At 39.8% G+C, this 27,838-nt stretch overlaps 1 protein-coding gene across 1 annotated transcript in view; it reads right to left on the bottom strand.

Moving 5' to 3' along the window:
- Positions 1-624: 624 nt before the first annotated feature.
- The window catches only part of hk2 (hexokinase 2), a 50,487-nt gene continuing 23,273 nt past the window's right edge, over positions 625-27,838 (bottom strand). The window contains exons 7-18 of the mRNA XM_017414699.3: positions 26,118-26,301; positions 22,933-23,094; positions 19,744-19,977; positions 17,759-18,063; positions 17,523-17,671; positions 16,753-16,872; positions 13,925-14,020; positions 11,582-11,681; positions 11,247-11,430; positions 10,032-10,187; positions 3,575-3,811; positions 625-1,278 (exon numbers count right to left, since the gene is read on the bottom strand). Coding sequence (XP_017270188.1) covers positions 1,134-1,278; positions 3,575-3,811; positions 10,032-10,187; positions 11,247-11,430; positions 11,582-11,681; positions 13,925-14,020; positions 16,753-16,872; positions 17,523-17,671; positions 17,759-18,063; positions 19,744-19,977; positions 22,933-23,094; positions 26,118-26,301 — 2,072 coding nt within the window. The 3' untranslated portion in view covers positions 625-1,133. The remainder of the gene's footprint in view (positions 1,279-3,574; positions 3,812-10,031; positions 10,188-11,246; positions 11,431-11,581; positions 11,682-13,924; positions 14,021-16,752; positions 16,873-17,522; positions 17,672-17,758; positions 18,064-19,743; positions 19,978-22,932; positions 23,095-26,117; positions 26,302-27,838) is intronic.

Raw genomic sequence — 27,838 nt, 5'->3', positions numbered from 1 at the left:
GATGACCGAGCTTCTCACCCTATCTCTAAGGGAGAGCCCAGACACCCTGCGGAGGAAACTCATTTCAGCCGCTTGTATTCGCGATCTCGTTCTTTCGGTCACTACCCAAAGCTCGTGACCATAGATGAGGGTAGGAACGTAGATCGACCGGTAAATCGAGAGCTTGGTTTGTCTTTTCAATATAATTAAAAAAAAAATAAAAATAAATAGCTAAACTACTGCCAACAAATGAATAAACTCAGGCTCAGACACAAACGTTTGTTAGTGAAGTTTTTCCAGAGCTACTGAAAGACTTGACATTAATCTATTGTTTTTTTGTCCTTGTATAATTGCAGCATTTAAATGTAAATATATTTAGCAAACAGAAACCTAATAATTTAAATTAACCGATCCAGTCATGGAAAGGCCCGTTCTTCCTCCTATTAACATTTTTATTCTCTTCACCTCCAAGCTAAACGGCGAGTTGCTAATCGCTGCCCTCTGCTTCTGGATCATCGTGGTTTAATTGTTCTTCCCCTTCAGCTGAACGAGATCGGACTCTTGTGATTCCTCATTCTCTGCGATCATTAGAGTTACCTCTTTCATTTGACTTTCATTTATTTCTGGTTCCAGTTACACGTGAAGCTCAGTTACAACACAAAACAGTTTTATTACATCTTTAAACCTTTTACAGAAAATTGTAGGAAAGTTTCACATATGAAGTCAAACCGAAGTTACAATAGTTTTAAAATCCACAAGGTAGAAATCTGATCGCCCTCTAGAACCGATAAGAAACCATTAAATTACTGTAACAAACGGCATTTCTTTGTACTGGAAGAAAAGCTAGGTCTCTTATTTCTATATGAAACCTGGGTTTAAAAATAAAAGATCATCAGGGAGTGTTCGAGAACCTCAAAAGCTCGTAACGGTCACATCTTACAGAAGGTGCGCCTTCTTTACCGCATCATCTGACCTAATTCACGTCCACTCGTCACACAAAGTACAGAGATATACACGAAAACAGTGAAAAAAACTAACAAAGTTAACGATTTTCAAGGCTACAGAATAAAATTAATTCCGATCAGTATTTCAGTAACATTTTATAGTGATTTGAAGAAATGAAGTGACAGTAACTATGTTTCTGTCTCGAGGACTCACTGCCGCCCCTCGCTCTCGACCCTGCAGGCCACGGCTGTGATCAGCGCTGCTCCTTTGCCGCTTCCATCCTCCGACTTCAGGAAGGTCACCTGACACTGCGGGGCCAAATCCTGCAGCGTTTCTTGCATGATGCTGGAGAAACTTTAGGATAAGTGGAAGAGAGCACAAAAAGACTTATTATAGATGTATATATTTAAAAAAAAATCACTAATCTTTTTAAATGTTTAGTTAAAGTGCATTAAAACATGGGTTAATACAAAGCTTTAAAAGGCAAGTTTCATGGTTTTTTTTACTTTTAAAATGTGTTAGGGTCGTTGATCACAATAGTTGTATTTATTTTATGGCTCAAAGAGAGGACTCCAGCTTGAATGTGAGCTCATATAACAAAGTTTATTATAACTAATTTCACAATAAAGCTGCTTTCTTCTTTTTCTTTCAGCTGTTCCCTTTTCAGGGGTCATCCTCCTTCATCTAACTCTGTCCTCACTCCATCTCTCTAACTTTTATCTCTCAGTCGTTCAACCTGTGCTGTACCTCTGATGACCTCATTCCTAATCCTGTCCATCCTTGTCCCTCCCAAGGAGAACCTCAACATCTTCAGCTCTGCCACTTCCAGTTCTGTCTACTTGTCAGTCCCACTGTCTCCAAACCATACTACACCATTGTCATGAAAAAAATTAATTTGACCTTTGACCTTTGCTGCCACCCTTTTGTCACAAATCACCTCTGAAACTTTTCTCCATCCACTCCATCCTGCTTGGACTCTCTCCTTCACCTCTTTACCACACTCCCTGTTTTCCTGGACAGTCTCACTCACAGTTTTTATTTTGTCAAAAAAACAAACAAAAAATAAACAGAAGTCTGAAATTCTGAAGCACAACAACATTGTTTAATTAAATAAAATCCTGATTTTACTTAAGCACCTCATTAAACCTCCAGTCACATAACATCTACATTGTCATTTCTGTTTTTGATGAACAAAAGGAAAAGCTAGAAACAAAGCAAAATGGTGACCAAAGACTTGAAACTTTGAGTCAAATTGACCCGAAGGTACAAGGGCTTCTCTACCTCTCTCTATCTCTCTCTCTTTTGAGAGCTTCAGGAGGGTTAATAACTGCCTGCCTCACAGTCTCTCGGTGTGTCAGAAAAGTGCTTTTTATTACTACTTGTCTGCTTTGAAAAAATTAAAAAAGGCCCGATTGTGATTTTTTTTTTATTTTAAGGGTGCAAATCTGTTAGAATTGAAACACTCATTACCGTCCCGTTCAGAAATTTTCTTCTAAATCTTGAAGTGCAGCTTTGAAATAAGACATGCAAATTATACACCTTAAGGTGCAGCTCTTTGGAAATAATAGTCTATAACCTTTGGTGGCGGATTGTTGCACAGCATAGACAAGTTTGCAAAAAAAAAAAAACTGCAAGAAAACAATAATGGAGATCAATAGATTTTTGTGAAACTCGTGAGAAAAGCCAACCCTCGTTGCAGCTCTAAAGAGCAGACATACAGCCCAGCAGAAACATCATTCAGTTTAAACGGGTCACAGAAAGTTAAACTTTCCACGTCTGAGCTGGCATGTTGGTACCTTAGATAGGTTTTACACAATCACAGTTCAAGTTTGATGATTTTTACAGATTTTTCTAAGAAATGTTCAATTGGAAGGTGTCCCACCAATCTGAATTGTCTAAAATGTCTAAAAAGTTTCAAATGTTTTACAAATTCTTCACTCATGTAACTCTTTTTGGTGCATACTGTAAATAAATTTTACATCAAAACGTGGGATTTTATCCAGTGTCTCTCTCTCTCTGCTGCGGGACTCAAATTCCTCTGAAATCCAGTGTTCAGCCAAGATTTCACAGACTTTAGTTAGTATTTTAGCTCAAAATATTAAGTGAGGTTTTTTTTTAAAAAAAAAAATTGTCTCATCTCTGACATAAAACACTGCAGAAACATGACAAAAATCATGTGACTACCAGGGTCACAATTTAAGAATTATTGAGATGTGACAGTTTTTGCAAAGCAACTGTTTTGTTTGAGGCTTATTTTCTGCTTGCCTGTCATTAACTCAGGGGTCAGGGAGTGAGACACAGCTGTGTGGTTACCATAGTGACCATAATGAGCCACTAGCAGCAGCCTAAACATTTCTTTCTTTACATTTCTTCTACAGTTTTCTTCTCAACTTAGATTGTTAAAAGGTTGTACTGGTATTTTGGCTTGTAGCTGCATTGACATCCTTCAACATTTCTTCAGAAATCTCCTAATTTATGTTGGTACTCCACAGATTTGTAGTCATTTTCTTTTGTCTTTTGGTAACAATAAATCATGAAACTTTCCTTTTAAACCAAAACCTCAGTAAAACTGTGCATTTCTTGTATACAGCTTTGTTTGATACATAAGACTGAGCCAAAGTAAATCTGTTAGAGATGAACAGCTCCTTACTGAGGGTGCGTCTTATACAGGGTGCCGTCCACGCCCACGGTGATGGAGAGCTGGTTCAGGTTGCGGCTCTGGCGAATTCGGTCAACGAGGGCAGCTAAACCGGCACCGCAGAGCTGCGCTGCCCGCCGAGCGACCACGCTGCACACCTCCTTCACCAGGACGCTGTCGTCACACGTGGAGACGGTGAGGCCCAGGTGCTGCAGGATGGAGCGGACCTGACGCATGGCCAGCCGGTCGCTTCAGGATCAGAGAGGATCACAGAAAGACATGACATGACAGCACCAGGCAAAAAAAAAAAAAAAAAAAAATTAAAAACTATTTAATATTGGACAAAATTCACTCAGCCCAACTTCATAAGGAAAAAAATGTGAAACAAAAACAAATATATTAAAAGCTGAACACTGTAATTTTGTAAAATAAACTTTTAAAAAGTAAATAACATTGTATTTTATTCAAATAAATCAGGGGGAAACAAAATAAATCTAGTAATTTGCATTTTTAAATAAATTGCCTGAAGAAATAATAATATGCAAATGAGAACGCAAAGTGGTTGCAGACCTTAACAAGCTGTTGCCACCAACTGACTGAAAGCAAAACAGATCTGAACAGAACTGTTAGAAACAACGAAAGGATTATAAAACTCTATAAAACTCATTTAATACGTGTTATAGAAAAATATGCTGATTGTTCTAAAATCTGAGGCAAGTACAAACTGATAGGGAAGGCTGTGAAAAGGAAGCACACCAGCAGATAACGTAAGAGGTCAAAGCAGAAGGACAGAAAAATGAAAGCAATACGTTTAGAAAAAAGGAGAAAATAAATCAAACAAGTTTGGTCTGCGTTTGGAGCAAAACTGCAAGTAATCTGATTAAAAAAAATTCCAACCAGAGAAGCCGAACAAAACCCCTCATTAGCAACTAAACTGTAAAAGAGAAAAGAAAAAAAAAAAGTCTCCAGGGATGAGAAGCGGTCATGAATGGATGATTGGATGACAGTGATATTCAGAGACAAATAATAAATCTGCCTTAGATCCAATGCAACAGACACATGTGAGTGAAAAACAAGACCTTTGGTCCAAAAGTAAAAGTTTTTATAGATGCATTAAAAGTAGTTGTAAATGGTGATTGACTCGTGAAAAAACAGTGGGTTACAAAGGTCTTCAGTGACTTCAGACTTTGATGGAGGTTCACTTTTCAGCAGGACAATAACACTAAACTCACGCCTGAAGCAACACTCCACTGGTTTACGAACAAACAGGTGAATGTCCTGAAATGTAAAAAATGTAAAAAAATTGCGTTAGCAAGAGCCACACAATGGTTGCATTCACAGCAGCCCTGTTTAGTTCACTTTAATCGAACTCTAGTTTGTTTGCCTAGAACAGGGGTGGGCATTCCTGGTCCTCGAGGGCCACTATCTTGCAGGTTTTCCTTGTTTCTCTGCTCCAACACACCTGATTCGAATCAATGGATGATTACCAGGCTTCTGTAGGACATGAAGAAGTGATTTAAGCACTGAATCAGGTGTGTTGGAGCAGGGAAACAATTAAAACATGCAGGACAGTGGCCCTCGAGGACCAGGAATGCTCACCCCTGGCCTAGAAAGTCCGGTTCGTTTGGAGAGGTGTGAACGCGCAATCCAACTCTGATGAGGACCAAGAAAGCGAACTCTGGTCCGCCTAAAAACCTCGGTCTCTGTTCGGTTGAAGTGAACTCTGGCACGGTTCGAATGCATATGTAAATGCAAGCGGACCGGAGACCGCTCCAAAAGCAGGAAGTGGACTACAGCACAGGGCCTTCTGGGTAAATACAACAAAAACAAACGTGCCTTTCTACCACTAGCGGGAGAAATGGCTCGAAGTTTGTTTGGCACATGTACCACAGACAAAACAGAAATCCTAAAATCGCTAAAATTTGACGCCACTCCATTTTAGTTTCCTTTTCCAGAAGAAGGAATTTGCGCTCAGTGTCTTCTTCAGAGGTTTTCGTGTCGTTTTCTTCAGTAGTTCTTGGTGTAGCGCCTGCACAGGCGAGGATGAGGGTGGGGGGTGGGGTGCCTAAAAGGGTTTAGCTCGATTGATTCAGTGCAGTGTGAATGTGAACCACAGCAGCTGAAAATTTAACAAATGTCGCAATTTTGGTCCCCAACCGAACCAAGTCTACCCTACAAGGCGAAGTCCAATCAGTTTATTTTACCACAGGAGGACTCCAATCAAGGCGCAGGAACCTCTCAGCAGCAATCAAGAGAAATACGAGGCACCTGAGCTAAAGCTCAAGTGTTGCAAAAGCGAATTACACAGTTCACTGCAACTTTTATTGCAAAGGATTGGCATTCGTATTCAGTGGTTGAAAACCAGGACTTGTGTGCCACGTTTTACAGTTTAGAGCCACACACGTTGGTCCTAAGTTTAAGATACTAACACAGCCATTTCCACACCAAAAAGTTGTGGAAACACTGAAAAAAGCAGGTCCATCTAAATGCATCAATCACTGTTTATAATTGCATTGCAAACCTCTGAATCGTAACTGAATCCCACTCAAGATTCCCACCTTTATTGTATACGAGTGCTGCCTGTCCAACTTGGAAAGTTGAGCAGTTTTGTCATGAAGAATGAAGAAGAATTGCAGGTCCGTGAGTCGTACCGAAGGAGATATAATGCTGTAATTGATGCAAAAGGTGGATCTACTAAGTATTGAGAGGATGGATGGATACTTTGCAGTCTCCTGTGAAGCCCACTGAGACCCTCAACATCTCAAGTATTTCACATATCATACTTAACTATCTGGCAAAACAAAGACCCAGAACTATATAATGACACTGTACACCACCCATTTATGGCACAGCGTAAGTTGTAACTCCTAATATATGCTGACAGTATTTTTTTTTTTAAACAAACATGACTTAATACAGTGAGAGTGTGAATGGCTGTTTGTCTCGTTTGTCACTGTGTCCCTGTGATGGACTTGTGTCCTGTCCAGGGTGTCCCCCGCATCTTACACGACTGCTGGAGATAGGCACCAGCTCCGGGCGACTCAGAAAAGGAGAAGAAGGTAAAGAAAACAGATGGATGGATGACTTAATACTGATTTTCGTATTTTGCTTCTGCCAGAACTGTAATAAAACTTCTGGTTTGTTTGCAAATATGGTTTTGGAACACCATATTTATCATTAGTCGAGGATTACTCATGAAGATGGCCGGAGATCATCAACAAAAACATTTTAATTACAATGCTGTGGGCAGATGGCTGAGCAATGAGAAATATTTCATTAAAACCTAAGTATCTGCCAAATCCTTGCTCACTGTTTGTTAATCAGCATTGTCATCAGACACGTCTGCTTATATCTGCAATCAAACGTTTGCAATCTCAGAAACAGAGAAAGAGGAGCTTGTTTTCCTCCAGAGCATGGTGGGTTTCAAATGACAAATGAGAATTTCAGGTATTTTTATGCAGAGAAACTAGTGAATTAATGAATACTTCCACAATATTAGGGTCAATAAATTTCTTAAACATTGAGGAGTAGGGTCAGATGGTATTTTTTGAAAGCTGGACTTGCCAATCACTACAAGCCACATGGCGTTGGTCCTGAACAACGGAGTTGGAACTGGATGATGTGTCATTGTCATGAACCGCACTGGTATTCCTTTTTAGGCAGCAGTCATCCTGACAGTGACAGGATAAAGTACCCCAGGTGTTAGACAACAGCACATGAAGGAACAATGATAAATCAGACTCGCCTATTTCTCATTCCGAAACACTCAAAGCTTTACGGCAACAAACTCATACCACAAAACTTTATCGTTCTGTTGGTTTTGCCAAGTTTAGAGCCGGGACTTTTCTCTTGGCTCCACAGGACTGGGATTAAGACAGATTACAATGATGCATGTCATCTAAATAACTTGGGGGTATATCAGCACCTCTTAAGTAAATGAATAAAGTTTTGGACTCCTTATTCCTCATTGCATCAGTGAAAACGAGACTCATTCCTTTCTTTTTAGAACAATAATGCATTTTGACAAAGAGCAAAGAGGGCTGAACTTTTACTTTCAAAAAACCAAAAAGAATTAATGGCATGGCCAGCAAAGTGTCTGAACTTCAATTTGATTGAAAATTTATGTTGAAAACACAAAACAAACGGCTTCATGCCATGGCTCACAAATTCTTCGGGTAAATGGATTCACCATTTTTCCACCTGACAAAAAAATGACATGAATATGACATTTGTTGATGTTGTTTTTTTTTTTTGTTTGTTTTAAAGCAGAGGTCCCCAAACTCCGGACACAGACCGGTACTGGTCCGTGGGTCATTTGGTACCAGGCCATACAGAAGGTTTTTTTTATTTTCGGAGTCTGAACGACATTATTTAAAAAAAAAAAAAAATTGACCAGAGTTTCTCCACTACATCCATCTAAGACTCACTCTTGATGCGTGTCAAAATGCATGTGATACGTGACCGCTAAAAACAAATCAAAAAAGCAGCAAAATGAGTAAAAAACAAACGTCTCTGGAAGCCCTAGATGGGACCGTCTTGTTACTGAGAAACAGGTTCAGGGCTCCACTAATTCAGCGTTATGGTGAGTTCTATTCTTTGTGCACTTCATATTTGTGGTGTATCTTATTTTAAAGGGCGTGTTTAAACACAGAGAACATTAGGGGGAGGAGAGGGTGTTTTTTATGTTAATAACGCAATACCAGGACGCAGCTAACAAAGCTGTGAGTACACGTTGGATTTACGTTTATTATGTTTTAAAAAATACCCTAATTTTCATGCCGGTCGTATCATTTTATTTTGTTGTCTTTATCCGCCACACTTTTAAAGGGCGGTCCGTGAAAATACTGTCTGATAATGAACCGGTCCGTGGAGCTAAAAAGGTTGGGGACTGCTGTTTTAAAGTGCTTTTTAAAGCATGAATGTTCATAATTGGTCATTTTTGCAAGCAAATATGTGGCTTCAAACAGCTGAAGAGACTCAAAAGCAGAGAGAGCTCAGCTAGGAACAGGAAAGTGGTTAAATCAAACCAGTGAAATATTAGGTTTTGATTGTTTTACGTCTGTAATGTTCTGAGATACAAATAAAGAAGAAAAAAAATGTGCATCTTTAACAGATTTTAGATGAATAGCCAAGGGCTTCCTTGTACAGCTGCCTCGGTGGAACAGGAAAGTGATGAGAGAACTTCAGTTAAGTTCATCTCTAATTGCTTCACGGTTCTGATTTAAGGCTGAAATAACACCCACATCCTTCCTGGTTTTGTGGTTTTTAGGTTGATGTATGACCAAGCAGCAGTGTTGAGGAGGAGCAAGTGAGTAGACTTCATTTGCCTAATCTAGCTTTTACTTTGAATCTTAGTGGAAATGCAATTGATGTAAGGCTTAAAAAACAATTTAGCACCTCTTTAAAAGAAAAAAAAAAAAAAAGAACGGACATTTAAGCCTTGGGTGCTGTTTCTCAAAATGCACCTAAAAGCACAAATATAAGAACAGGCCCCAAAGCATTTCAGATCAAGACCCCACAGGAACACAAAAGAGATATGAAAAGTAAAAGGAGACTCAAAAAGGCAAAGCTAGTTAGGGTTACAGGAATAACGAGTAATGCACTCAACCATCATGCGATGATGATAAGGTTTCTAACGTGGAGGAAGCGGTTGCTGCGCAGATTAAACAAACAGGATCTCATTTGCTAACTTTGACACATGCCCACGGGGCTCAAGAGTGAGACCATTTTGGTCACACATGCCATCAAAAATCTGTCGACTGTGAAGAAAATTCTAATCCGCCAGACCAGTGCGTCGGTCTGCGTGCGCTTCTGTATGTGCTGTTAATTTTCCCCCACTGGTCGTCTGTGTCACGTCCCAGATTGTTGATCATCTGTCGAAAGAGATGCTGCTCTTCTCTTCTCTGAGCTCCAGCTGGCAACTCCAATTAGATCCTGACGGAACATGTGATTGGCTCTGTACCTGACGAACTTCACTACTGGGTCCTGTTCTTTCACTCAAGAGCTTCTAGTTTGTGTCTGGCACCTGAGATAAGGAAATTACTTCTACTTGTGTTTACATTTGTATTTGTTGTCATTTGATACCGTAAGCCAGCTGTAAACACAGCACCGTAGAGCCCTGTAATAATTATAAAAGCACAGTTTCAGCTGGAACCCTTTTTTCGCTCCATCTTCATGTGGGAGAGGAGCTGAGGCAGTCAGCCTACTGTGAGAACAAACACAGATCACCTGATATTTCAGAGCAGTCTCTCTATAACAGAAAAATCAACAGGTTATCCTATTAGGGCGTCAAAAGACAGAGCGACAGACATAATCAGTCAGAAGCTATCTGCCCTGTATTGTTGTTGCAGCTCTGTTTGACGTGTGATCTACAGTCTTGCACGCTTTCTTTCCTTACTACACAATTACCTCAACGCACAGGGAGAGTGGGGGAAACACGGTGAGACAAGTGTTTATTTGTGCTGCTCACCTTTCAATCTGTGACAGGAACTTGGTCTCGAAGATGCCCCGGGTCTTCAGCCGCTCGGACAGCTTGCCTCTGAACAGCAGGCCCTTGGTGGTGAAATCGAGGAGCACGTTCCTCACAATTTCTCCAAGGTACATGCCGCTGATCATCTTCTCATACCTTTAAAAGAAGAGGGAGAAACTAATAAGAACTTTGCACATTTTACATGATGGTAAAAATCATCATCCATCATTGTTCCATACAGTTGCACACTTTATATTTTTTTTTACAAAAATGAGTCCCTCTTACACTGTTTGCAGTGTTTTCAGGGGGGAAAAAACTGTCAACGAGAATGAGAGCAACGTTTCTTTACATCAGAGGATCGTTTAGAGTGATTTTGTTTTAATGTGGGTTTGGGTGAAGTATTTCGAAGAGGTCAGTATGCTACCTGCAGCAGACAAGGGTCAGTTTGGAGAATCAGGTGAGATTTCTGACAGGTGAACCAAGCTAACAAGAGCATGGGTCAGGACTACCAGAGTGTGAAATTTAACCGTCTAAAATAGGTCCAGCCTCAAAAACTTCATAGGAGTTAGGGGGAACATAATATTATGTATTTTTGTTTCACATCAGTTTTGAAAAAAGGCCCATTTGACAGTCCAGTTGATTAGATGTTTTGTTGGAACACGGTAGCAATAATCAAAAGTGAATAAAAAAATAATTCAGATTGACCTGTTTTTATAAAAAATAATATATATATATATATATATATATATATATATATATATATAAATATATATATATATATAAATATATATATTGTTTTGTGTAAATATTTTTCCTTGTGGTTGTTTTTCTACCAAATTAAACACCTGAATAAACATCCACTTGATGTTGGTGAGTCCACATTTTGGTGGTTGGAATAAAACAAAAATCCTTTTGTAAATATACAAAAAAAATTATACAAAATTCTCTCTGAAAGAATTCAGATCTTTGTCTACTGCAGGTGGACCCTCGCATAAAAATTATATTATTTTTCTTTATTTAAAAAAAAAAAACAATCACCAGGTTTACTCTTTGACACACAAACAATATTTCTTAACAGGCGTTCAAACAAGTTCATGACTGCGGGTTTTATTTCCAAATTACCAACTCAAACAAAGAGAAAGAGCAGAAGAAAAGCGTGATGGACTGTATTTTGCTTCTAAAACAGCACTTTGCTTTGAAATTACACATAAATACCTCTGTTTCCCAGGAAAGTTTGAGCAATCATCAACAGCATGATCAAATTGGGTGCAAAAGTCGTCCAGTTCGCCCTTTTCACCAAACGCTCCCCACTCAACGTTGACACACATACGACCCTCGTTTCCCTCCACCATTTCAATGTTGTGCATTTCCTCCATGTAGCAGGCGTTGGTGCCAGTGCCTGAATTAAAAACAGAGGTGTTACATGTGCCTTTCGTGAAAGTGAAACATCAATCAGTTCCTAAAGAAATATCACCCACTGGTTGCTCTATATCTATGTATATCTAAATATTCTAAATAAGGAGGTAGAGTTGGGGGGCTGACAGACTTACCTACAATAAGTCCAACCTCACATTTGGGGTCCTCGTAGCCGCAGGTCATCATGGTTCCCACTGTGTCGTTTACTATTGCCACGAAGTTCAAGTCAAATTCCTAAATACAGGAACAAGAGGCCGAAGTTATGGCTTTCACGTGCATCAAGTTAAAACCTGAGATGGGGTAAAAATTTTAATATTTACATCCCCAACTGCAGAAATGTTGGGGCGTTGTGTAAAATGCAAATAAATACAATGATTTGCAAATTCAATAAAGACATATTTTATCCAAATGTTTCACTTACGAAATGGTACCACTTTCAGAATAATAAAAAAAGGTCATTTTGAATTTGATGGCAGCAACGTATCTTAAAAAAGCTGGAACAGAGGTGAGAGAAGTAAGTGGTACTAAAACAGCTGGAGGAACATTTTGCAACTAATTTGGTTATTTGGCAACAGGTCAGTAAGAGGACTGGGGATAAGATAAGAAAAGATTTCCAGAATCTGGAGAAATCTCTGAGCTCAAAGGACCAGGCTTAGGAACACTTCTACAGATCATTGTCTATAACCACAGCTCACTGGGCCAGCCACTAATGCTGCTTAAAGCTCCATCAGATAAAGAAGAAACCATATATGAACACCATCAAGAAATGCTGGCGTCTTTTCTAGCCCTATGGTCATTTAAAATAAACTAAGACAAAATGGAAAACTGTCCTGTGGTCAGTTTTATTTGGAAACCACGTTCTCCATACTAAAGAGGAAAGGGACCATCCAGGCTGTTATCAGTACACGGTTGAAAAGCCTGCCTCTCTGATGGTATGGGGGTGCATTAGTGCCTATTACATGGGCAGCTTACACATCTAGTAGGGGGCCGTCAATGAGGAAAAGTATATAGAGGTTTTAGAACATCTGCTCCCATCCAGATGACATGTCATCTTTGGGTCCTGAATTAATATGTTTACCGTTTTCCATTGTAAAATAGTGTTGAAAGTATGAATTTAAATATGTTAAGCCATAGAATTAAATGGAAGGTAGACTTTCTCAGGACTGTAGGTGATTAGAAAATAATAAAAGGAGTAATTCTGTCATCGCTGACAAGAAAAACTCCAAAAACTCCCACTAAGACACTGTGACTGGATTATCTTATTGTCATCTTATACGATAATCTTCAGGTGCTGTCTACGCTCATATTAAAGAGTATTTCATTTGACGCTTCTTTGGCACAAAATAAACCCTCTGACACCTCATTCATAAGAGCAGACTGTCTTTATTCAAAGGTGTGAAATGTATAAACAAATCATTAATGCAAAAGGTAATGTGGCTCCAATTAAAACAAGTGAGGAATGCTGCATGAAAGTGAGTAAGTTGTCATTTTACCTGCACAGAGAGCACTTTAATGTTAAACAAAGTTCCAAAGGCACTGTGGTCCTGTTGTACAATAGGTCCCAAAATACATGAAAAAGATCCATGCCTTTGATCAAAGCCAGGTAAAATTAAAGTTTACTGATGACTACACCTGGAAACATGAACTAATTAACTTTTTAAAGCGTATTATATCCAGTTTTAAAAGTCTAGAATGAAGCTGTGATCAAATCAGGACATTAACATTAACCCCAATGCTGTGAGTAAATACATAGCTGTCATGGTAATATGACACCCAGCCTTCACTTTGTTTTACTGTCACTATGAGGAGTCTTTGGTGCCATAAAGTCAACTTAAAAGTGCCGTGTATTCCCACAGGAGAATGTTATCAGCAAAAATTGATAACACTAAAGAAAAGACCTGGGTTTTCTCTTTGGGTGAAGAACAAAATCTGTGCTGGAACAGTGTTTTTAAGATATGTAACAAAAGAAACAGTTTTGTGATAAATCTGGTGGACAAATGCCAACACTTGATCAATTCCTTTGCTAATTTTTAAGATGAAGGCTGAAGTGATTTTCCATCATTTACGATAATCTGACCTTTATTTTACAGAAATTGAACGCTTTACTTTGGTTCAATACTGCTGCCAGGACACATTCAAATGCTGTTTTTGTCTGATATGTGAAACCGCCACTGAGGCATGCTTCACACAAACCATTCCTTCTTGAGAGGAGCAGACTTAGTAACTGAATTTCTCTATGCTTTTATTTAACAGCACGTCTACAATCCACATTTCCCTTTTCATCTCTCGGCTCGAAACGCCTGACTCAAAGAGGGGTTGTTAGGGGGTTACATACTTTTCTCAGCATGGACGGGGAATGATTGCACGGCGTTCAATAAATACCTGAAAACCGTGTCTTGTAAAGTTCGTGACAATGTGCTGGTATAACATTCAACCCGCATGGGAAAAGTTCACAAATCATGCACGCACGAACTGACCTGTTTGCGGCGAACAGCCTCTTTAAGTAACATAACGACATCTTTCCCCTCACAGTCGCTGGCTTTGAAACCCTTCGTCCACTTCAGGAGGATCCCCTGAACAGATAAAAGCAGCAACGTTTTAGAACAAATACCTGCATCAAAATACACTAAATACATAGATTTTGAAGTGTGTCAATGCAAAACTCTTAACATATCTTTGTAAGACTATAAACATGCAAACGCTTTGATGTATAGACTGTAAAAGTGTAAAGAGACTGTTGTAAGTGGCTCGTTATGATCGCCATGGTAACCACACACACCTGTTTCTGTCACTCCCTGACAGGAAACTTAAGAGAGGGAACAGGAACAGACTAAAAGATAAAAGCCTCTAATTGTGCAAAAAATATAAATCAGATCAAATTCTTAAACCCTGAGCGGCAGAAGTCTCAAACAATCACATGTGAGTTTTTAGGTTTCTGAAGTGTTTTATGTAGGAGACAGAACAAATCAAAAAGAGAATAAACCGAAGCCTACGGGAGCTCTGTGTGTGTGTGTGTGTGGGGGGGGGGGGAATCCATAACTGTACTTATGTGTTTTAGTGAAATAAATGGTGTTCTCAACCCAATAACACATCTGGAAAACGAGGAAAAAGTCAACTGATTGTCTAAAAGAGTTTAAATTAAAGATAGGTTTCTTTAACATTTTAAGCGAGAACGGCTCCTATCGGTTCCCAGCGCCATAAATCCTTCCTCTGCCTCAGCTTCTGTTCTGTTCTCCATTTACATTATGCTAACCTCTGCAGCTTTACATCTCATCAGTTTCAAAATAGCTGGAGAGCCAAACTCCTGGCAAGCAGTCAATACTGGTTCGTGTCAGTGCTTCATCACCCTGCATTCCTTAAAGCACCATCCATGCCTGCTTTTAGTAGCTGCTCTGCAGACTAAAGCAAAAGATTCTCAGCTATAGGGAAAAACGTTGTAAAGACATTTCCTGACAAGCCGGTATGTCCTATTTAGTAGTTCTTATTCTATAAAGTTCTTCTGTTTGCGACCTCATAGAAATTGCTAGGTTTGGGATATTTCTCTATTGAGCTGTTGAATATTTGTTAATTCACCACACGGTTAGACAGCTTCAAGGGGAAAAATGCGGCTAACATCATAAAGCATGGAATTTAGAAAATTAAACGACAAACTGAATTTACAAAAAAAAAAAATACGCAAATAGAAATAAAACTGGTCTTATTTGGCAATAAGAATGTAGAAGAGATTTTTCTGATTTTCCTTTGATGACCTCAGCGCCCGAGGGTCACAGAACCGCTACAGACTCCAAATAGGGTTTTGATTAGGCAGCGATGACTTCCATGAGCAGGCTCCCATTCTTGTTAACCTTCCCCACCCCTTCTGTACGGAACAAGTTGTTGGCGTTAGTAGGGAAAAAGAAAAACAGCAGGTGCTATTTCTCAAACGGCGGAAACATTCAGTGAAGACTGCACAAAAGAACTGCGAAAAAACTGAATGAAGTATTGTTGAGTATCACTGCTGGACCACTTCTATGAACGCTGAACCTAACGAGGTTTAAAAACATCAATTTAGATGGAGTGATTGTCACAAGGCTCTTATTAGCAGGTTTGAACAGTAAAAGTCTGTCTCAAATCTTAAATAACTCTTTTCCACGGAGCAAACGGTTGTTCATTTTGACCGCATGATTAAAACGTTGCCACGAAGCTAATTTGGTTAGTTATTATACGTGCATTTAGGATTTAATTGTCGTTTTAAATCCAATTACAAACCAACGAGATGACAACCGGAAAGTGTACCACAGTCACCCAGTGACCCTAAAAAGTACAGGCTGAATTTGAGCAGAGGGCAGCTCCTCGTCTGTCTCCTCTAGCAGCCTTGCCTTGATTTTTGGGCATCAATTATCTTAATTTATAAAAAGCTGTGAAGCTGATTGAAGGAGTCCAGGGTAGCTGATTGTTAGGACAAGGTTTGAAGGGATATTTCTAAAGCTTTTCAACTTGTATCACCTGCCTGATAAGGGCTGAATGAACCACTGTTCTGCCAAGTCAAATAATTAAATATTTGAAAAAAAGCTAAATACTTTTAGTGAAAAACCTCTAGGAGAAATTTGCAGTGTCTCTACAAGGCCCTCTCTGGAACCATGCCCTGATTTAATCCCTCTGGGTTTCTCTACATGTCGAGCTGAACTTTTTTTTTTCTTTTCTTGACCTTGATTTAAGTTGTGGTGGATTGTCTTTTATGGAGAACCAGGGCCACTTACACAATCACATTCCCAAAACACCCAATTATGTTTCTTTTTAGAAACCCCCGTCTGAATTATATCTTATTTTACACATAACGTTTAGAGGCACAAACATACAGTTACATTTATTGCGCAGTGCTTCTAATTGTCGTCATCAGCTAAATGACGCTCCCCATAGTTCGCTGATTGTTCGACCTTCCAGCTGAGATGAATGTCGAATTGGTAGCACTTATTTTTTCAAGGTAATATGTTGTTGTGGAAACTAAACTTGTGTGATTGAGGCTGGCTTTGCTTGCTCCTCATCAGTCTGACCGGTCAATAAGACAGACAGCAATTCAGAGTGGCCTTTTACGACTTCACGCTAGATGTTTCTGCACAGACAAATGGGAATCGTTAACTAGTTCGAGAAAATCTTCAGAATGAATTACTGTGTTACCATCTTCAGAGCTTCCTGTCGCTCTAATCTCATTCACGCCAACAGTTTATGAAAAGCTATAGAAATCCAGTTGAATTTGTCACACTTTAAGCACAAAGCCAGCTACAGTTACATACAGTATGTAATCCATATGAAATGAAAGCACGACCTCATCCAGTTTGCTCTGATGACAGGGGAAAGAGAAGGTAAATCCCAGAGGTAAGGATGCGCCTCTCATGCCCATGTATTCCAGGAAGTCAGCGATGCAGTGGACAATATGGTCGAACAGCTGGAACCAAAATAGAAAAAAAAGCACATAATTATCATATTCAGTGTGTTATTCCCTCCCAGTGGATTATGTTTCACCTAAAGTGTTTTTAAGAAAAAAAATGGTTGAATTCAAAAGTAAAATTTCTTAAAGGAACGCGTGTCACTTGCTGTCTTCGAGTGCTCCGAGCACAAGTTGGCGATGACTCAACTACTATCCCACATTTTAGCTCAATATTAGTCACACACACACACACACACACACACAGTCACACACAGTCACTTCCAGTGCCTTGAAAAAGTACTCATGTCCCTTAAACTTTTCCGCATTTGTCACGTGAAAGTACTTTACTGGGATTTTATGTAATAGACCCACAAAAAGTAGCACATAATTGAGAAGTGGAAGGAAAATTAGACATGGTTTTCAAAAGTTCAAGGGGTATGAATAATTTTTCAATGAACTGGGCGGAGCTGTGCCTGATCAGTCGTCTTTCGAGGCAGCAGGTGATAAAAATTAGACACCAAAAAAAAATAAGATAATTGCCATTTGGTTCAGTGACCTTTGTGTTTTATCAATGGAGGACAACCTAAATGACATGCAGGTTTTATTCACTGATATTTACAGCTGAGGATGATACTACAGAGACTGAACCCCTCCAAAAAACACATTACCTCCTCCCCTGTGCCCTGCATGGTCTCCTGAGGGATACTGTAGATCTTCTGGTGCATATCCACTTTTTGTCTCTTTTCACTTCGAAGTCTCACCAGGAGAACTCTAAAGCTGGAGCCTCCGAGGTCCAAAGCCAAGAAATCCCCTTGCTCTGATCAGGATAAAACACAGTACGGACCATTTAGGAAGTCTTCGCTCAATAATGATTTGAGGGTGTCTCGTTTTCCCTTAAACTTACCCGTTCCATCAGGAGTGGATCTGACGTAGGTGGGCAGCATCTTGACGCTTGTCTGATCGTGGGTTTGCTTTGACAGGCCCAGCACCATCCCCTCCGTCATCCTCCTCTTGACCTCCAACAGCTGCTCACGACTCAGGCGCAGGGTATCGAGGATGCGCTGCCGCTCGGCTTGCTGCGCAGCGACGCGGTAGGCCACCGCCGTCACCATGGCCGCACCTTTCCCGCTGCCGCACTGCGACTGCAGGAAGCGCGGGTCGCAGTCTGGCACAAGTCGCCGCACCATTTTGTGGAGCCTTCTGGGAAACCTAAAATAAAAGACACATTTCTTAAAAATAATTTCCTCCCTGTGCTCTACAGTTTTCTTGGATACTAGCAAGACAGACAACAGATAGACTCATCGGACTTTCACAAAGGATCACTGTGTTGCTCTTTAAAATCCCAAAATGATTACGGTATTACAAGTTTTTCTTGCTCAGGAGTGTCTGACCCTTTGTCTGTCTTTGTTAAAGACAAGAACACCTCAAAAATGCACATCCCCAATCCTGATAAATGCATAAATTATATCTAAACAGACACTGTGCATTTTCATGCTCAAAAGAGGAAGAAAGCTGCTAATTGACGTTTCTCTGACATTTCCTCTAAATTATCCATTATGCCAACCTTTTAAACTTCAAACAATCAAAACCTTTGACCCTGTGTTGAACCGACTGTGTCTTTAAATTTCTCTCTTGTGCTACTGTCAGAACATATTACAGAGTCTGGAAACATAATTTGAATGCAGGAAATACTGAGCAAGAACTGCATTGCTCATTGTCTGATCTTTACCTTGCTGCCCTTTTCTCCCTTTAACTTCGACTTTCAGTTAGAATGCAAAATGAGATGCCTGGAAAACAAAATATACACCAACCTACTTTGTTGATAAAAATAAAAAAAAAGCAAGCAGAGAAATTAGAAATTGATCCCGCTATGACTTTCACAACTGAATTACAGTAGAGGTGATAAGAAATTTGCGATGCGCCGTAAAGCTGTACGGATCATTTGTAGCAAAGCAACAAATAAGAAGAAACAAATTGTGCCCATAAGATTAAAAGCACCCCAACCTGCATTTTAAACCACTACAAAAATCTTGTAATAAATTAAAAAATAAAATAAAATTCAAGCACACAAACAAAACAAAGAACCACCAGTAAAAACATTACAGTAATTAAATACTGTAATCAGGGTGTTTGTGTTTTGGCACGTGTGACTATAAATATGTATATTTGTGTCTATGCGTGTGTGTGTGTGTGTGTGTGTGTGTGTGTGTGTGTGTGCGCGTACTGAAGAACACTCATGCTCAGTCAACCCCTTCTGAAAGTGACAGAACAAGGTGAATTATAATCAGACGAGGATCAGTGCAGATAATTAGGTTGGGTTTAATAGGCAAGCCTTAAGTCTATATTTTAAATTCATTAAAAAGAAGACCGACATGCCGCCTGAATGTAACTCTCAGGAAGTGGCCTCCTTGTAACAGAGAACTGACAGAGCCAAAACACTGAGAGAAGTGAGAGTTTGGCAGGTCTCCTGTTGGATTTTTCAGCATGAGCATTAGGCTGGAAAAATATCTCTGCAAGCCCCGGGAAATGAAGCAGGAAAGTACACAACTTTGTAAATGAAAAAACTTGAGAGTCATTCAGGCAAACACTGATGACTGGGATGGGGGAGGAGCAAAGCCTGTCTGTGTGAATGAGCTTCAATTATGTAGAAGGCTTAAACAATAAACATGAGGAGATTACATGGATTTCCTAGGACACTTCAACCTGTTTCAACCCAAATACACTCAGGGACTTGCAGGTAGACAGAATGATTAGTGAAGATACACTCTCAAATGTTTTGGTCGCGCTCAGTCCTGAAACCACTCTGTCTCATACATCGACGTTCGTCTCATAATCCTTGTTCCACAATCAAAGGGTAGGATGCGCATCACTGTGCTCGGAATCACTTACTCTGGATGGTTCTTGTAAACCGATCCGTCCACCCCGATTGTGGTACGCAGCTTCTCGGCCGCTTTGTTGTCTCGGATCTGCCGCAGCACTGCAGCCAGAGTGGCGGCACACAAATGAGCGGCCCGTGTAGATACGATCTGACACACTCTCCTGGTCGCTATGCAGTCTTCGGCCGATGGGTCCAGACCCAGACCACGCAGCACTTTCTCAGCATTTGCCTGGCCTTCTTCATCTCTAAAAAAAGGTAAAGCAGGAAATGGAATCAGTTGACCTGAAACTGCAGATTATACAGTTAAGTAAACATCGAAAGTGCAAGAGTTTTGGTGTCCAACAACATAAAACTTCCACAGCATTTATCAAAATCCACACAATCTGAATACATATAGAACAAAACTACTAATTGAATCTATTTTTATAATCCTTTAATTTCAACTGAAACTAAAATGAAAGGACTCAGCATTTCTAACAGGATGTTAATCAATACCTTTAAAGAAAGAAAAAGATAATGTAGGCAATCTGATTGGGTAGGTCTAGCCAAAAAGTGGGTGGGCCTAGCAGAGGGGTGGGCAATCCTGGTCCTCGAGGACCACTATCCTGCATGTTTTACTGGCTTCTCTCCTCCAACACACCTGATTTGAATCAATGGGTTCTGCCGAACACAATGAAGTAATTTACCCACAGAATCAGGTGTGTTGGAGCAGGGAAACAAGTAAAACATGCAGGATGGTGGCCCTCAAGGACCAGGATTGCCCACCCCTGGAGACCCTACCAGACTTACCCACAGCCACACCCCTGCTTCAAACATAATGCCCTTATTGTCACAGTACACAATATTTTATAAAGTTAAAATCTGCAGATAAAATATCCTAAAACAACTTGTTTACCGGTGCAGCAAGAATGCACGCTGAGGAGGACAGCTGGAGCTCAGAAAAAAAGTGCCGCCATAGAAAAATGCCTCCGAATTTCACTGATGACGGTAATATCAATAAGACAAGTATCGTAGTTTAATTTGTCTGGGAGTCTGTGTTTAACAGCTGATAGTTGATAATGAAGCAGCTGCCTTGGAGCGTCACAGAAACGATTAATCACCAGCTGATTTGTGAAGAAAGCTCTCTGTACCACAGTGGCTTTATTTTGTCTGACTGTTATAAAAATTGTGGATGTTTTTTTTATTATTTTTGTCTGTTTATTGTCTTATAAATTGGGCTACTGAAAAAAAAGTGCATTGTAACCACAGACTGAAGGTCCTATTATGTCTCGGTTCATTTTTAAATAATTCCAGAGTCCAGATTTCAAATCTAGAGACATTAAAGTGTAGTTTTAAGCAACACATGAGCAAAAACTGCTTTTTTACCTTTTATTCTTTGGGAAAACAGCTACCATTATGATGAGACTCCTGTAATTTTTTCTTTTCAATATATTCCCTTTAATATGAGGTTGTTTTTTTTTGGAGGCTATAGAGCCACAGTAGTGTCCCACAGCTGCTCTGTGTCTGACCTGTGTTTGACAGGAGGATGCAGCGACGGCAGAAAAAGTTAGACGCGTTGCTTGCAGGAGATGAATACGTTGGATTGCATGCATTCAGGGTGTATAACAGTGTTCCAGGGTTTGATTTGAATTGTGCATTTGTTTACAGGTCAAAACTTGAAAAGGAAAAGTTAAACTAGCTAAAATAAAGCGAAAAATATCATCCTGAAAAAAAAAAAAATAAAACCGCTGCTGATGGACTCCAGCTGTTAACGGTCAGTAGAGTCATCAAATCACCCAACCCTAATTACCATTATATACCACACACACACACACACACACTCGCACAATTTCAAGGTTGCCAGGCTTTAATGGTCACAGATAATAATTAGGCTGAGATCAGACAACTGTCGTGGCTAATGAGTTTTCCATTAGCCTTATATATTTCCTTATATTTTGGCTTATTGTATAAGTGTCTTGCATTATTCGGTCATATTTCTTGCATCCACATGTATGTGATTTGACAGATTACCATGGTTGACTTTTGAATTTATCGACATCATTTTGCCTCCTTCACATCACCCACAGGCACAAGTGACCCAGTGCAGTTTCAGGTTAAACATGCCCATCTCTTCATACTGCATCTGCATGTTTTAAAGATGAACCAACCCAAACCACCTCCATATTTGTCCTTTCTCGTGTTTGTGCTATAGTATACTCTTTCATCTGTTCATCTGTCAAAAAAATGCTGTTCCACAACTGAAGTTTGCATTTCCTTTCATTAAATCATCTATTTTTAGCCGGCTTGGATAATGATACGTTCGCCTCTTGGGAAGCATTCAACACTTATCTGAAATGGTTCCGATTAAAATATTCTGTTTCTTTTCCTGGGCAAACCAAACTGACACGTTTTACTTCAATTAGATGTTCTTTGACTGCAAAATTTGCGATTATACAAACAGTATTCAGATACGGATTCCACACTGGTAATCAACTCCAGACATTTTTCCTGTTTAACTGGAGGAGAAATCTGCCACACATCCATGTGTCCGATATGAAAACATCCTTTGGGTTGGTTGTTTGTACACTTGGAACTCAGAAACAGAAGCTTCTACAAATAAGGAGCTCTGATTTTTAAACGTTTCCTTCCATTTGGACGCAAATACTTCTCAAACCTAGCTGATTCTGCACTTTCTTGCCACACTCATTATGTAACCTGCTTTAACACAGAACAATGATTAGTGTCAGAATATTCCCAGACTTCTGTGTTAGACGAAAAGTGCTGAAGTCTCACAATTTTGTTTTTTTAACTTTGAATTACTTCTTTCATAACAGCAAAGGTTGAGCATTTTCTAACTGCTGAGTGGGACGTCCCGACAGATCCCTGCTGTGTTTAGATTGTCCTTTTGTCCACTCAGTCACTTTAGAGTTTAGCTATAAAAAGAGTCAGTGGACAAAAATGGTAGACACCTATTGATATATATCTTAGATGTAGTGCGGTAAATGTAATACTAATAATTATCCATGTTGTAAAATATAAAAAAAACAAAAAAACATCTTTGCCACTGCTAAAACATGAATAAGACGGCTAGCTTTGGATGAGAACCTGCTTAAACTGCCACATTCCAATGCCGAGAAATCCCAAGGACATCATTAGTTAGTTGCTGCCGAGTTCGCTGTCATTTCAGTGATGGCAGATAAACACGAGCAAACATTACTGACTTGTCAGTCTCAATGGTGTAGATGTAGCTGGTGCTGATGGATCCAGAGGTGAGGAGCTCCGAAGTGGTCTTCCCCTGAAACAGCAGCTGATCTCTGGCCATCTTCACCAGGATGAGGCGCACCAGTTCCCCCAAGTACATCCCGCTTACCATCTTCTCAAACCTGCAAGGTCAAGTGCCAAACAACTTCTTATACTTATGCACGGAAAGGACTAAACTCTATTAAGTCAATTAATTGCCACTTGAAAATTAAAAAAAAAATGAAATGAAATAAAAAAACATAAAACTTGAGTTTAGCTTCTGACAGGAAAGCTCTGGAAAGTGCTTCACATATCAATGGAGAAATGTTTTAGCCGTGACACATCCTGATTTACATCTGTCTTGGGGAAATTTAATAAGCCTCTAGCCTAAACCAAGACATGAGACTACAAAAATACCATCTGGGTGACATTTCTTTGGTATTAAACGATTAATTAAAAACTCACGAGTAATATTAACACGGCTGTAGACTTACAAGTATTTATTCTGGTGACGCACACAGTCATGTCTGCATATGCATCACAAGCTTGTTAGTCTAATAATTCATCTGCTTCACTTGAAGTGACAAGAATTCAAACACCACTAAACCTATTTATTCCACCTTTGATTTCGTACAAGCTGTTTTTCTATAGATTTAAATTCCTTGCCTGTTAAAAATTATACATCTAAATGCAAATACTGCTTTATTTAATAGTAATCTTTCACTTATTATGTCTTTAATATGACAGGAAGTAAATACAAGGAAAGAATTAACAGTTGAGATGATGTAAAAAGAATAAAAATCTTTCTACACTACAGTGGTTCTCAAACCATGGTGTGCAACCCTAACTGGGGGTGTGGGGTGATTACGGGAAGGCCATGTGGCCAATCCTATTTTTATTCCACTTTGATTCTAATTTTCACACGCAATCATCTCTAGGGTTTACAGAGACCCATAAGACGAGGCAATGCTTCTTTTAATTACTTATTGTTCGATTTTGGTGAGCCTGAGTGAACTGTTGCCTCAGTTTCCTGTTCTTAGCTGACAGGAGTGGCCCCTGGTGTGGTCCTGTGCTGCTGCATCCCATCGGTTTCAAGGTTCAGCATGTTGCGAGTTCCCTTCAGACTCTGAATACATTGGTAGTAACGAGCCCTGTGATGGACTTGGAACCTGCTCGGCAGTCATTGTGCCTCTCGCACCAGCTCCCTGCGACCCAGAAAGGAGAAGCGAGTGAAGAAAATGGATGGATAGATAATTGTAATGAGCGGAGCTACTGTTGCCTTTGCATCATCTTGAACCTGTCTGCCCATTCTCCTCTGACAGCAACAAGGCCACACAGCTGCCACAGCTAGATATTTTCTCCCTTTCAGACTATTCTCTGTAAACCCTACAGATGGCTGCACATGAAAATCCCAGCAGATCAGCCCGTCTGGCACCAACAACCATCCCACATTCAAAGTCACTTAAATCTCCCTTATTGCCCATTTTGATGATCTGTTTGAACTTCAGCAAGTCACTTTCATCACTTCGAGGTGCCTAAATGATGCACTGAATTGCTGCCATGTGATTGGCTGATTAGCTATTTGTTGTAACAAGCAACTGAACAGGTGGACCTAATAAAGTGGCTGGCAGTAATTGTTTGTAAAAGCAACAGGCAGAGCATGCCTGGATATAATATCTGATGCTGAACAAGTGTATTTTGGTACACATTATTATTTATAGAAATGTGGTTGTTTTTCACTTCTACTATGCGTACTAAATTTTAAGTTACAAACATTAAAATTACTGGAAAAAGAACCGGTTTTGTTGCATTTCACCTGGCCAAATTTTTATATATTATTTTTCTTATTTCTGTGTATTAAAATGTTTTGACATCAGTGTTTGCACATTTGCAAAGAGTAAGAAGCTTTGTGAAAACTTAAAGCTCAGAGGAGAGTAATAAATTATTATGACAGTTTTAAATCCACTCTTATCAAGGCCATCCTCCTCACAAGGAACAGACTGACAACATGTTTGTGATATATATTGTCTTTGTCCCAACACACGCCACAGTAAACGTGGGAGGCCTTTAGGAGACTGACACAGAAAATGATTGAAGCTCAGTTTGTGTCAACTGAATGTACTCGAACAAATAAGATCACAGCTGTGTGGCTTCACAGAAATTTTTTGAGATAGATTAAAAAAAACAGTTATATTTATTCCTCACTTAAGCTGATTTTAAATGTGATGCAAAAAGAAAATAAAAAGGAACTTTAACAACGCAAGTAAAAAATTCATATTTTTCAAAAAGAATAAGTGCGCAATAGAATGATTAGTATAAATAGGTGGAATAAAAATAATGAAAAAAATAGGTTTTAACTCACTGCAGCCAGGTGATGTTCACCATACTGATTCCTAAAGTTGTCAATCCTGAATCAAGCTCTATATCAGGTTATCTTTTAAATATAATCCATTCGTGAACTTTCTGACTGGTCTCATGCAGATATCAAAGGAAGAAAAAAAAAACAAAAAACTTATTTGCCTCAAGTAACATGTTATCGTCACTTACTTGACTTTTACTGTGGGTGTGTGCTCGTGTATTGCAGAGATTATTGAGGATTAGTGAGTGTCAGAGCCCCTAACCAGGATGAAGCATGAAGCATCCATGAATGTGTCACCCTCCCCTACTGCTGGGATAAACTTAGAACAAAGTGCCTCAAGCAGGAGAAGACAGAAAGTGCAGAGGAGAAAGAAAAAGTTTCGCTGAGGACCAAGGCTCCCTACTGTAACGCATCATGCATTAATGTATCATGTCTGGACTAAGAGTGTTTGCATTCACTTCAGGTGGTTTATTTCAAAAAAGTTTATACACGTAAGAAGAGAAAGAACATGCAGTCTTCTATAAATGTGTGCCTGATGCAAAGTTTTCTTTTAATAATAATTTAACAGTTTGGCAATATAACTCAACAACTATATGGACTTAATCTACATAATAGGTATGCATTTTCTGTCACCAGCAAACAACAGCTGCGACAAATTAAAACAAACGTGTCTCAGACAACAAAAAGGCTTCCCATTTGGAAGATAATGTACAGACAGTGAGGTTGAGAAACAAAGACATTTCCAGTTCAAGCAAGTCTGGAGAGGGGCTTCCACTAAGAAAGGGAGATAAATGTCGGGGCACTTACAGCTGCTTGCCAGGGTTCAGCGAGCCTGCATCTATTTCCCGGTCAATGTCGGTGCGCAGGTACTCCAGGGCGCCGTCATCTCCAAAGGCTCCCCACTCCGTATTGACACACATCCGCCCCTCATCGCCATCCATCAGCTCAAGGTTCCTCATCTGCTCCATGTAGCAGGCATTGGTCCCAGTGCCTTAAGGGAAGGGAGGTTACCATGACAGTTACTGATCAAAAAAAAAAGATACAGTAATAAGGAATAAAAAAAACATTACTGAACTCTGGCTTGCTTGAAACTACTTTAAGTTAAACTTTTTCTTCCCAAATACGAGTCCTCAATAGCCATTTCTTGTCCATTTTATTACGTAAAAATTTCATTTTATATAAGTTAAATCCCTGCAGGCCAAAACCACGAATGAAACAAGCAATATCTCCTTTATGTATTGCTCTAATTACCAGTTATGTTTCCAAATCATCGTCAATCTAGTGTTCCTCAATAACCACGGCCCCGATAGTAGTAACTTATCCATCAAATAACCAGCAACATGTTGACTAATTTCCCATGGAGTGGCAGCTTCAGCTGAGTTGAAAGCCGTCCCCTGGGATTTGGGCTGGGCTTAGCCTGCAGGTGTTTCATCAAATCTGAAGTGGAGCTCTTCACCGCTGACAGACACTTATCACCAAAGCAAAACGTGCATTTCACCATGGTGTTAATCTTATCCTTCTCACAAACAAATTTAAAATAAAATGGAAATCCTGTCTTTTATGCCATCACTTTGGCTGAGTGAGTTATACACGGCCACTGATGAGAGCAGGACTGACTGACTCACTGCTGACGAGGAGAATTCATCTGGGATTTTTCTTTTTTTATTATTACTATTATTATTAATTCTTTGCCTTGTGGCAGTAAAAAAAAAATCAAGTCAAAAGTTAAAAGCAATAGATTGAAAATAAACAAAGTAACTGATTACTGTAATGATGAAACTAACTTGTTGCATAACAAGAAAATTTCAGAGAACTGAGTCACTCCGGTGGTAACATTAGAGCCAAGAAGTGCATGGGAGTTAAGGGTGTTGAGCAACATATTCTGCCTTCGAGAAGACATCCTCCCCGGAGACGTGCATGCATTTTTCAACACGACAATAAAATCACCGCAGGCTGCGCGGCTGAAGGAGAAGACTGGACAGCCTGCAGTCCTGATCTGTCCGTAATAAAGTGTGTGGGCAGTTTTGGACAGACAAATTCTGCAGGGGACGGCTACATAACTATTGCGCAACTTTAGATTTGTTTGCAGGAAGAGATGGAAGAAGATAATATGTGTTTAATGCTTTAATAGCTTTGATGTAATCTTGTACACGGACAAACAAACAAACAGACGCTACTGAAAACGAGATCTCCTTGGCAAAGGTAATCATCTTATGTTGAGAACAGGCGGAGTTATAGTCGATTTAGCCAAACCTTATAAAAGACTAATCACAATCTCACGCCATTTTGTAAGATCTCACAGGGTCTGTTACCGCTTAGAGCAGGGGTGTCAAACGCAAGGGGCCAAAATGAAAAATTTGGTCCTAGCCAAGGGCATGAATTTTTTAACATCCATCCATCCATCCATCCATTCTCTTCCGCTTATCCGGGGTCGGGTCGCGGGGGCAGCAGCCTAAGCAGGGAGACCCAGACTTCCCTCTCCCCAGCCACTTGGGCCAGCTCCTCCGGGGGAATCCCAAGGCGTTCCC

Source organism: Kryptolebias marmoratus, linkage group LG1 (assembly GCF_001649575.2).
Source record: "Kryptolebias marmoratus isolate JLee-2015 linkage group LG1, ASM164957v2, whole genome shotgun sequence".
NCBI classification, from domain to species: domain Eukaryota; kingdom Metazoa; phylum Chordata; class Actinopteri; order Cyprinodontiformes; family Rivulidae; genus Kryptolebias; species Kryptolebias marmoratus.
This window is presented reverse-complemented; position numbering and strand designations above follow the sequence as displayed.